This window comes from Cydia pomonella, chromosome 17 (assembly GCF_033807575.1).
Source record: "Cydia pomonella isolate Wapato2018A chromosome 17, ilCydPomo1, whole genome shotgun sequence".
NCBI lineage: Eukaryota > Metazoa > Arthropoda > Insecta > Lepidoptera > Tortricidae > Cydia > Cydia pomonella.
In genome coordinates, this window is record NC_084719.1 from 10298551 (window position 1) to 10311507 (window position 12957).

Sequence of the window (12957 nt, forward strand, 5' to 3'; positions counted from 1 at the left end):
GATGTTTACGATGCTTCTTGCTTTTTTCTATCAGAGGGCAACGAGGCTGCTCGTGCCTCTACACTTCTACAATCTACATCTACACCGTAGTACTCGGTTAGGCGTGGGTGAGAATTTCACTGCTTACAAGCTTGGCCCATTCTATTTTGACATTTGCTTCTGGAACAATACGAGTATATCGTTCCTTGGCAGTTTGTTGTATCTTCGACCGTTATTCTAATAACAAATAAAATGAAAGGATGGAAAATACCCATTTGACAAGTTACTTCTCTTCTATTTTTTTTTTACCTACATAAGCTACATGCATGTCAAGTTACATGCTTTTTTCCGGTTGCAATGAGCTTACGAGTCAAACTAATAAGTAATCCTTTTTTTTCAAGTCACTAGTAAAAAAATCGAAATTAGCTAAATTACAAAATGGGTACGTTACACGGACTCAATAAGTTCTGTCTATATCAAATCACATCTAAAATCGGCTCGGCCTTACCTCGGCTTAAGTTTTGAAAATAAAAGTATTGTTTTACCGTGTAGGTTCTTAACTATCGGCCCGATTCGAAGAATGATATACGATAACGACGAGTTCAGATTTAGATAAGTTCTCATTTAGATATCGTTTGTATGTCGTATAATTGACAGAAGCAGTTCGATTCGGGCAACCAATGTCACTTATAAATCTTATTAGGATCACAGCGGAATCGAAATAAACGTCAATTTTGACATGTCGTTTAGTTATCGATCTTTTCAAGATCTTAAACGTGTCTTAATCATTCTTAGAATCGGGCCGTACATCACTATTGTATACAATAGTTTTTCCATGAGCCAACTAAAATAACAATATTTACAGTAGATATAGTACAAGTTTACCGCACTAGGCTGGTATATAGCAACGTGTGCCTGTATCGAATAGGTAATTTGCAACTGGTTTTAATTTATCGTCACTAGTTGCGAATTTCCAACTTTATGCACTTGTATTATTGAACCGCGATTAGAATACGACTTCGTACATATGTCATTTCTGAATGAATACATGAAATGACACTGTCAATGGTAGAGTGTGCAGATAAATGAAAATACCTATTTCAGTTTACTCAAAGAATTATCCGCGTTTCATATTTTATAGAGAGATTATTAGCGACGTGACAGATCGACAGAATCGCACCATAAGGGTTTTTTGTTCGGAACTACCTATTTATCAAAAATAGGTGTGTAGATGTGACTGTTTATTGCCATTGCCATTATCTACTAGAGACAACTCATGCCATTTTGAAAAATAAGTCTATAAACTATAGTGTACTTGTCTAACTCAATGGGTACGCTAATAGGTAGGTATAACAGGACAATAAACTATATGGCGATGACAACTGTCACTCTACCCATCGAGTTATATTAATTTAAAAGAATATACATATAACTCGATGGGTATTTAATTTGATAAAAAAATCTAAGTATGTAATATGTAAACTATCAAAGCTGCTCAAAAAATTCACGATAATATATTGAGAAATACAAATTGCCAAGCAGCCGGAAATCCCTTCTGAGAGATCTATGCTATGTCCCTGGTGAGGGATTACATCATCATTAAAGCGCTTAGGTTTCTTGCACCTTAAATTCATGTTACCCATTTACATGTGCGGAAGACTAGTCAAAGGTCCCACTATGTCGCTTACCACAAGGACGAGATTTACTTGTATCTTTATACGAATAAACTTTCAAGGCGTCCTTATGGCAAGTTATTCGGCATTTCATGAAACACACTTTTTGACATTTAGTAGGTATTTTGAGACTTGAACGATATGGATAAATTCAAATAATTTCGGCCATTTTAAGAATGAAACAATTTTGAGACTAAGTGTTTTTTGAAATGTAGAACATATTATAAAATTTTAATTTTAATCTTTATTGTCATATTGTGAGTTACAATGATCTTAAAGCTGTAGGTTTCTATCTACTGTCTATTATCTGACTCCAAGGGTTTAACTAATTGGTGAGAAGGGAAAGTCACTTAGCACGGAAAATATAAAAGTTTATTACTTCACTGTTACACTACACAGATCAAGGTTAAAACTTAATTGCTTCTACGAACACTATACCTATGTATAGTTGGGAGAGAACCGAGCTAGTCGAAAGGCGGGGGACAACTGCCGGGGCCCGCGCCTCGCGGCTTGCACGTGGAATGCCATGTCAGCATTCCTGCAACTGTGTACACATGTGTCCCTACAATAGTCCTCCCAAATTTTTTCTTAAAAAAAAATTTTTACAAAATACAATAAAATCATAAGTTCGGTCAACATGAATAGCTTGGTATCGCCTCTCTGCCAGTGAACGTTCGACCTAACACTTCGCTGTAACCGTATACTGCGCGCTCTGCACTTCGCGGCGGCCGGCGGGCGATACCAGGAATTCATTCTCACACGATAATACACTACAGGGTATTATGACTACTGTTGTTTACAATATACAATGTAACTGCATGACCTGTAATGAATGGCAAAATTTAAAGTGCACATAATTCGAATAAAAATAATCACGAAACTAAAATGGTGCTTTCATAACTTAAACCTAAAAACACTAATCCTTAATGTCACTTGCACAAGAAATAACGGGAAAAATCTGATGCAATGAAATCTAATTGAAATAACGAATCTTTAAATATCTAAAATATTGAACAATACTGCAAATAAATGACATACTTATTTCTTGTGCAACGACTTCCAAAGTAAAACATTATATCTAAGCATGTTGTTACACGTGTTGAAAACTACTTAGTTTTGCGTTTATGCAATGATATAGAATCAACTAATTGACAATTACAACAATAAATGAATAAAACTAATAATGAGTTTAACCTCATACGATAACATGTGTTGTAATACTTGTAATGATGCAAAATGTAATTACTCACAGGTTAGCTAGTTGTAGCTACATAACCAGTATAACTTGACCTACTGATATTCTATATCAAAACGAATAGGGCTGCGGACGACTCGTCCACTCTTAGTTGTCCTAAGGCTAGGCCGTAAATCCGTAGCCTCAGGTCTCAAGTTAGTCTGTCTGTCAGTTATGTCGGTAGTAGTTTGATCCGACTCTAAGTCGCTCGAATCATTTAATAGATATGCTGGCTTGAGTCGATCAATTGAAATATTTACTACACGGTCAGGGAGCTTAATTTTAAAAACTTTATCATAACGTTTCACAACTTTAAAAGGTCCGTCATAGGGTGATTTAAGTGGGCGTCTAACTGTATCATCGCGCACAAAAACTTTAGTACATGTTCTCAAATCGGGATGGACAAAGAATGATTTTGAACTACTATGAGATTTCAGAGTGGGCTTTAACTTACCTATTGTTTGACGTATCCGTTTCACGAGACTATCGTCGTCGCCTGACTCTGCTTGATTCGTATCATAAAAATCACCTGGTAATCGTAGATTCCTCCCGAATGTCATCTCAGCAGCGCTAACGCTATTGTCGCTTCTTAGTGCTGCACGGAGACCAAATAAGACTGACGGTAACTGGTCTAACCATGACTTACAGTCTAAGCTTGCCTTAAGCGAGCTTTTCATGGACCTGTGGAACCTCTCCACCAATCCGTTGCTCTGCGCGTGGTAGGGCGTTGTTCTTAATTTTTTGATACCTAAAATTTTGAGTAAATTATTGAATAAATTGCTCTCAAATTGTCTACCCTGATCGCTGGTCAGCTTGAGTGGGCACCCATAACGAGTTATCCAACCGTCGTAAATGGCTTTCGCAACACTCTCTGCGGTGATCTCTTTGACGGGAAAAGCTTCCGGCCAACGCGTTTTCCTGTCTATGACGGTAACACAATACCTATACCCCTCCTCCGTAGTGGGTAAAGGTCCTACTATATCCACGTTAATGTGTTCGAACCTATCGACGGGTGGATACTCATTAAACTCTGACAAGGTGTGCCTTGTTACCTTAGCTCTTTGACAGTGTAGACAGCATTTCGCCCAAATTCCTATATCACGATTCATACCTGGCCAGAAGAACCTACTAGTGATCATTTTCCTTGTAGTCCTTATTCCTGGATGGCTAAGGTTGTGTACTGACTCGAATGCTACTTTCCTAAAGTCAGTAGGCAAATAAGGTCTAATATTGCTAGTTGAAGTTTCGCAATAGATTGCCTCATCGCCAGTGGGCAAAAATACCTTTCTGAAATGTGAGCTGTTGTTTTCGCCGAGCGCTTCGTTGGAAATGAAGTTGTCACGTTGCTGTGCGTCAGCAACTGCACCGTAGTCGAGAATCGTGGGACAGGAAACCGTTTCTATTCGCGATAAACAATCTGCCGGAATATTATTCTTACCCTCTACATATCGAATGTCTGTTGTAAATTCGCTAATAAATAACAACTGCCTTGCCCTACGAGGCGTTTCCTTGTTGTTATCTCCGTTTTTGAATGCATAAATGAGAGGTTTGTGATCTGTAAAAATGATTAAAGGTTGCCCTTCAAACATTTTTCTAAAATAACGAACTCCGAGAAAAATTCCTAACAGCTCTCTGTCGTAAGTACTGTACTTCTGCTGTGCGTCCGTCAGTTTTTTAGAGAAATATCCTAAAGGTTTCCATGAGTCTCCTACCTGTATCTGTAGAACTGCACCAACTGCTCGGTCTGATGCATCTGACATCAGCGCCATGGGAGCATCAACGTGAGGGTGAGACAATGTAGCCGCGTTTTTTAAGCTTTGCTTACATTTCTCAAACGCCTCAGTCGACTCTGCTGTCCATACGATCTTGGTTTTGTCCCGCTTCTTGCTGTTATGCAGATACTTGTTGAGCTCTGCTTGGTATGATGCTGCGTTTGGTAAGTGAGCACGATAAAAGTTAACCATACCTACACCGTGTCCAATAAGTTCGAATACAGTTATGATCCTTAATAAAATAAATTTACGCGTAGTTTATGTTATGAAAATTATATTAAATGAAAGCCACATTTATATACAATATTTACAACAAATGTTTTGGAATAACTCCACCTTTAACTTTTTTTACAAGTTTCAAACGTTTCTCAAAAGAGTCACAAGCGGCACGCACCGCATCCATCGGCATATCGTCCCATATTTGCATGATAACCTTTTTAAAATGGCTCAGGTTTGCGACTTTATAATTATTTAGTTTCGAGAGCATGTATGACCATACGAAATAATCTAGTACGTTTAAATCTGGAGAACTTGGTGGCCATTCAGTTTTCGGCAAAAAATCGGTCAAATTAGCCTTGCACCAAGCTTGAACAGCGTTTGCCGTATGCGACGGAGCTCCGTCTTGTTGGAAAACATAATAATCGTCTGCAATCATATTTTTTAAATTTGGGGCAACATTTTTCTCCAAAACCTCCGATTTATAGTATGCCGCATTGATTTTGACGCCTTTATCAATAAAAACTAGAGGCAGTTTGCCCCTCTTACAAAGAGCACCCCAAACCATCACTGATGGTGAGCTCTGGAACCTAGGCACATTCTTTTCATACTCTGGAATGTCTTCTATCCGTGCTGCCCACAACCGATCGTTCTGGGCGTTATGAGGCTGCTCTAACACAAAGAGTTTCTCGTCTGAGAAAACAAATTCGTCACCTGCGTGCCAAGAAAGTATGGTGCTACATCTTTCTACTCTCTTTTTCTTGGTTGCATCTGAAATGCCATGTACTTTTCGTTTTTTATAAGCATGACATCCAAGATCTTTTTTCAATATATTATGTACAGATCCCCTGGAAATTTTCAGATCAGCAGCTAATTTTCTAATAGATCGGTGTTTTTTCCGCCGAATTCGCTCTCTTATAGCCTTTACCACTTTTTCAGTTCTAGCTGAGCGGGGCCGACCGGATCTTTTCCTGTCCTCTGTAGAAGAGATCTCTTTATACCTTTTTATAGTAGTATAAACCAGATTCCGTTTAATTCCATGCGGTTGTAACGCCTTGAATATAGCACATGGCCTGTCGCCTTTAAGGAATTTTCTAATAATTTCTTCACGAACGTACTTCATCGTGTATTCAAGCCAAACTAAAAATACGTGACTCATGAAATTATAGTACTATGTTTATGTCAATATACTTTTTAAATTAAAATAAGAATTTTATATCCAGCGATCCGTATGTCTATACAGCAAGTGCTAAAAGTTTGTATTCGAACTTATTGGACACGGTGTAGAAAACGGCGTAAGTCCTGTACCGTCTCGGGTTTCGGGTAGTCTGTGATTGCTTGCACTTTCTCTGGCAATGGCCGTATGCCCTCTGTAGACACCTCGAAACCTAGAAAATCCAGTTTCGACTTACCAAAACAGCATTTTGACACGTTGATGGTGATTCCAAACTGGTTCAACCTCTCGAACACAGCTTTAAGGTGTCCCTCATGTTCTTGCTCCGAGTCGCTAGCTATGAGAATATCGTCAATGTACACAAAAATAAAATCAAAATTTGGGAAAACTGTGGTGTCCATGAATCTCTGAAATGTCTGCGCTGCATTTTTCAAACCAAATGACATTTTTGGGAACTCCCACAAACCGAAAGGCGTAATTATGGCTGTCTTCTCTATGTCTTCCTCCGCTACCGGAATGAAGTGGTATGCCCTGTTGATATCTATTGTCGAAAAAATCTTTTTTCCTGTCAAAATGTACGTAAAATCTTGTATGCGCGGGATTGGATATCTGTCGGACTTTGTGGCCTGATTTAACCGTCTATAATCTCCACATGGGCGAAGTTCGCCGTTCTTTTTTGGAACGACATGCAACGGACTTGCCCAAGGACTTTTTGAAGTCCTGCAGATACCCAACTCCTGCATAATTCTAAATTCTTCCCTTACCTTTTTGTAGCGATCCGGAGGCAGTGGTCTCGCTCTAGCGAAAATTGGAGGTCCTCTGGTCTCGATATGATGTTTGATGCTATGGCTAGGTGGTTCTCTGAAATTTACGGGTTTGGTAATGTCCGGGTAATTACTTAGCAAGTCATGGAAAGGGTGGTTTCTATCTAAAACTCTAATTGACGGATTACTACAATGCTCAATGGATCCGATTACACTTAAGTAGGTTAAACTGTCTAATAACCTCTTGGATCTCAAATCTACAATAAGACCATAATTAATTAAAAAATCTGCACCCAATATAGGCTGTCGGACATTAGCAATGATAAATGACCATTTATATGCTCTTCGCAAACCTAAATTTAAATCTAGAGTCTTTATACCATACGTTTTAATTTCTGAACCATTAGCGGCATATAATCTACACACACTTTCACCGATAAAGTACTTGTTTTTGACCGGTATTACACTGACCTCGGCACCCGTGTCGATTAGAAAACGAAAACCACTGTTAGAGTCTGTCACTGACAAGCGGTGCGACGGTGGAGTTGTACAAGTTTCCGCTACCTCTTGTACTCCTTTTAGTTTCCCGACGGCTCTGTTCTCCAAGCGCAAGGTGGTACGCATCGTTGCGCCTTCTCTCTATACCTGTAGTGGTAAGAACATAGCCAGTCAGGGCTTTCAGGCGTTCTTCTGGTGGTGCTCCTTCCGCGCGATGCTGAACGGCGACGCATGTTCCCTCGTGATGCGGATCTTCCTCGCGTTTGACAACGGCACCGATCCGACCGCTTTGATTGCCCCTCCAGACTGCACATCCTAGCGTCGAGTTTCTCCAAAGCAGCTAACACCGGGAACCAATGCCTGGGCTGGTCCGCCCAGAACTCTGGCAACCTTGATGCCACCGTGACAGCTGCCAGGTCCAACTGCCTGTTGGTCCGTTCCTCTCTCGCTGCAGACGACGCGTCCGCCGGCGGGGGGCGCTGGCCGCGCTCCCTGACGCCGGGCGCCTCGCATTCACCGTCCGACATATTAGAATGTCTTTGTGTACTTGCCCCGGTTCACTCCCGCAAAATGAGTTGCCCCCGATAAACAGAAAACAACTTTCCGCACTAAATCGTTTATAGTCACTATCGCGTTTTTGTCGGGGTCACCACTTGTAGGTTTCTATCTACTGTCTATTATCTGACTCCAAGGGTTTAACTAATTGGTGAGAAGGGAAAGTCACTTAGCACGGAAAATATAAAAGTTTATTACTTCACTGTTACACTACACAGATCAAGGTTAAAACTTAATTGCTTCTACGAACACTATACCTATGTATAGTTGGGAGAGAACCGAGCTAGTCGAAAGGCGGGGGACAACTGCCGGGGCCCGCGCCTCGCGGCTTGCACGTGGAATGCCATGTCAGCATTCCTGCAACTGTGTACACATGTGTCCCTACAATTATCATAAAACCAGAGTAAAATCATCACAATCAACCGCAATGCCGCGTACAATGTTAATACTAACACCAAAACATTTTCATGTCAAATGTTGCCAAGACGGACCCATAAGGCTCGCACTGTCAAAAAGTTATCAGATCTCTTGTAGAGCCAAAACCTTCTAACTCTACAAGCCCTAACTATACTTACATTACTCTTTGCCCTAACTTCACAAACTCTACACCTTAGTCAAAATATGTGGCTTCGCCGTTTTGCTACCGTCACATGGGCGCAAGGTGAATAATATATTCACAATTCATTATTTTATATTACCTACACAATAGTTGTTACAGTAACGAAAAAAAAATCCACAGTGAACTTTACTATAGCATTAAAGCAGCAGCAGTTTCAAACGAACTTTACAAATATATTGTTTATTAACATGAATTTATTTTGTTTCAGACCATTAGGCTCTACGAAAAGGAATCAACACAATGGCTTTCGCGGGTCTTAAGAAGCAAATTAACAAAGCAAATCAAGTAAGTAGACATTACCCATTTGGGAATATATTAATTATTCGTATCAATATCAAAGATACTTTGACTGTGTAAGATGTGTAAAATCTAAACAAATTCTTGTCTCGAAATATACAAGTGATAGATGGCGCTATATCGCTCAGTACAGGTGAATAGCTAACAACAAGGAATTCATAATTTCGAGGTACATGATTAACAAAGTTATGCGGGGTCACTCGGGGTTTGGCAATTTAGTAACCATTATTATTATGCAGTACGAGGCCATCTTATTCGGCTGCTAAACTAGAGGCGGTTTTTTTCATAGATTTTACCTCTTTGCAATAGATTGCTTAAGGTAAAGATAAATCTCCAACTACGTTCCCTAAAACTACTTTTGGCAACTTGGGGACTTGCCTCGGAATTAAGAGCAAAATGTCTGCTGAGTTTCAAATTTGATATTTTTATTTTAAGGTCGTTTTTCCTAATATTTTCAAATGTAGGTACTTGTGAAACGCTCTTAACCCTTCCAAGTTACCTAGTCGCGGTTTCAAACCCCGGCTCGTACCAATGGGTTTTTTGGAACTTATGTACGAAATATTTGATTTCCGTTGAAGGAAAACATCGTGAGGAAATCGGACTAATTCCAATAAGGCCTAGTATACCCTCTGGGTTGGAAGGTCAGATGGCAGTCGCTTTTGTAACGAGTAAACGAGTGCCTACGCCAATTCTGCCTTCTCAAGCCGCTCCTGATATGTTTCCGGACAATTTGCTCGCAATAGCCCCAATATTCCCTTTAATAATATCCCAGAAAATATTCCATGACTGTCTACCGCACCCTGTTCCTCCTTGTATTTAATCGGTATGAAAATAAACAATAGAATAGTGTTGTGAGATAGGCTCGCCAAGCTTTAAAGGCTCAAGCCGTCTTTGTCCAAGATTAAGAGCCCTTAATCCTTGGAGCGTTCTCCGATTTCACGAAATAACGCTCGATAGATGGCGTTGGCGCTCGGTACGCGAGCGCCGGCAACGCGACGCGCGTTTCAATGCAGACTAGAATAATCTTGATAGTTTTCAATATAATTTCAAGCAACATTAATTTTAGTGTTATATGATATCATATGGGCACTCTTTATTTTATTTTATATGCACAGTAGTTTTTTTTATGTACACTACTACTAAGTGTAAAGACTACAGAGTGTACTATAACCCTTGCTCTTTATTCTGTCTCTTTCACACCAATGGAAAATGAAGAAGTTAGTAAATGACTGCAGGTATAAATAAAGTATATTAGTGCGATAGAGAGACAGATAGTGTTTCGTTGTCGTATCGTAAACGATTGGCATGTTGGCCACACACTTGCTTGGTGCCTAGCCAAAATACCAATCGTTTGCGTATATTAGTGCGATAGAGAGACAGTAGTGTTTCGTTGTCGTATCGTAAACGATTGGCATGTTGGCTACGCACCCATGATACCTAGCCAAGAAGCCAATCGATTGCGCATATTAGTGCGATAGAGAGACAGATAGTGTTTCCTTGTCGTATCGTAAACGTTTGGCATGTTGGCTACGCACCCATGCTGCCCAGCCAAGATGCCAATCGTTTGTGCATATTAGTACGAGAGAGAGACAGATAGTGTTTCGTTGTCGTATCGATTGGCATGGTGGCTACGCACCCATGCTGCCTAGTCAAGATGCCAATCGTTTGCGCACATTAGTGCTATAGAGTTTCAGTGTTATTTGAAATCACGTTAGGGTTTGTATTATTATTTATGACCCGAATGAAGTCCATCCAGGTTCTTATGATGGAGTCAGGAGTTGGTCACCAGAACTCCTAATCTACTCATTATAATTCCATCGTGCTTGGGCTCAAAAGATTTGCCCTGACGAACACCATCGATCTAGATGAGGTCCAGGGTCTCATGACGGAGTCAGGAGTTGGTCACCAGAACTCCCCAGAACTCCTAATCTACTCATCATAACTCCATCGAGTTTGGGCTCAATAGATTTACCCTGATGAGCACCATCAATCTAGATGAAGTCCAGGGTCTCATGATGGAGTCAGGAGTTGGTCACTAGAACTCCTAATCTACTCATTATAATTCCATCGTGTTTGGGCTCAAAAGATTTGCCCTGACGAGTACCATCGATCTAGATGAAGTCCAGGGTCTCATGATGGAGTCAGGAGTTGGTCACCATAATTCCTAATCTACTCATCATAACTCCATCGTGTTTGGGCTCAATAGATTTGCCCTCACAAGCACCATCAATCTAGATTATGATCAGGGTCTCATGATGGAGTCAGGAGTTGGTCACTAGAACTCCTAATCTACTCATTATAATTCCATCGTGTTTGGGCTCAAAAGATTTGCCCTGACGAGTACCATCGATCTAGATGAAGTCCAGGGTCTCATGATGGAGTCAGGAGTTGGTCACCAGAACTCGTAATCTATTTATCATAACTCCATCGTGTTTGGGCTCAATAGATTTACCCCGACAAGCACCATCAAATTACCATTATGATGAATAGATTAGGAGTTCTGGTGACCAACTCCTGAGTCCATCATGAGACCCTCGAATTAATCTAGATCGATGGTACTCGTCAGGGCAAATCTTTTGAGCCCAAACACGATGGAGTTATGATGAATAGACTAGGAGTTCTGGTGACCAACTCCTGAGTCCATCATGAGACCCTGGACCTGATCTAGATTGATGGTGCTCGTCAGGGCAACTCTATTGAGCCCAAACACGATGGAGTTATGATGAGTAGATTAGGAGTTCTGGTGACCAACTCCTGACTCCATCATGAGACCCTGGACCTCATCTAGGTCGATGGTGCTCGTCATGTCAAATCTCATGAGCCCAAACACGTTGGAATTATAATGAGTAGATTAGGAGTTCTAGTGACCAACTCCTGACTCCATCATGAGACCCTGGACTTTATCTAGATTGATGATGCTCGTCAGGGCAAATCTATTGAGCCCAAACACGATGAGGTTATGATGAGTAGTTTAGGAGTTCAGGTGACCAACTCCTGACTCCATCATGAGACCCTGGACCTCATCTAGATCGATGGTGTTCATCAGGGCAAATCTATTGAGCCCAAACACGATGGAGTTATGATCAGTAGATTAGGAGTTCTGGTGACCAACTCCTGACTCCATCATGAGACCCTGGACCTCATCTAGGTCGATGGTGTTCGTCAGGGCAAATCTGTTGAGCCCAAACACGATGGAGTTATGATGAGTAGATTAGGAGTTCTGGTGACCAACTCCTGACTCCATCATGAGACCCTGGGCCTCATCTAGATCTATGGTGCTCGTCAGGGCAAATCTTTTGAGCCAAAACACGATGGAATTATAATGAGTAGATTAGGAGTTCTAGTGACCAACTCCTGACTCCATCATGAGACCCTGGACTTCATCTAGATCGATGGTACTCGTCAGGGCAAATCTTTTGAGCCCAAACACGATGGAATTATAATGAGTAGATTAGGAGTTCTAGTGACCTACTCCTGACTCCATCATGAGACCCTGGGCCTCATCTAGATCTATGGTGCTCGTCAGGGCAAATCTCATGAGCCCAAACACGTTGGAATTATAAGGAGTAGATTAGGAGTTCTAGTGACCAACTCCTGACTCCATCATGAGACCCTGGACTTTATCTAGATTGATGATGCTCGTCAGGGCAAATCTATTGAGCCCAAACACGATGAGGTTATGATGAGTAGTTTAGGAGTTCTGGTGACCAACTCCTGACTCCATCATGAGACCCTGGACCTCATCTAGATTGATGGTGCTCGTCAGGGCAAATCTATTGAGCCCAAACACGATGGCGTTATGATAAGTAGATTAAGAGTCCTGGTGACCAACTCCTGACTCCATCATGAGACCCTGGACCTCATCTAGATCGATGGTGTTCGTCAGGGCAAATCTTTTGAGCCCAAACTCGATGGGATTATAATGAGTAGATTAGGAGTTCTGGTGACCAACTCCTGACTCCATCATGAGAACTTGGACTTCATCCGGGTCAAAAATAATAATGCAAATGCAAACCCTAACGTAATTTCAAGTAAAAATGCGTTTTTCAGAAAATCGCAGCCAAATAACACTAGACCCTACTCATAGTGTTGTGTTCCTGCCGGTGAGTAAGGTTGCCAGAGCTCAACGAGGGGCGGGAGGGGGTTAGAGTCGGCAACGCGCATGTAACTCCTCTG

General features: G+C 41.1%; 1 protein-coding gene across 7 annotated transcripts in view; it reads left to right on the forward strand.

Moving 5' to 3' along the window:
• The window catches only part of LOC133526888 (endophilin-A), a 100578-nt gene that overhangs the window by 61856 nt on the left and 25765 nt on the right, over positions 1 to 12957 (forward strand). For all 7 annotated transcript variants that reach the window (XM_061863727.1, XM_061863730.1, XM_061863732.1 and 4 more), the window contains exon 2: positions 8693 to 8769. In XM_061863727.1, the coding sequence (XP_061719711.1) occupies positions 8725 to 8769 (45 nt within the window). In that variant the 5' untranslated portion in view covers positions 8693 to 8724. The remainder of the gene's footprint in view (positions 1 to 8692; positions 8770 to 12957) is intronic.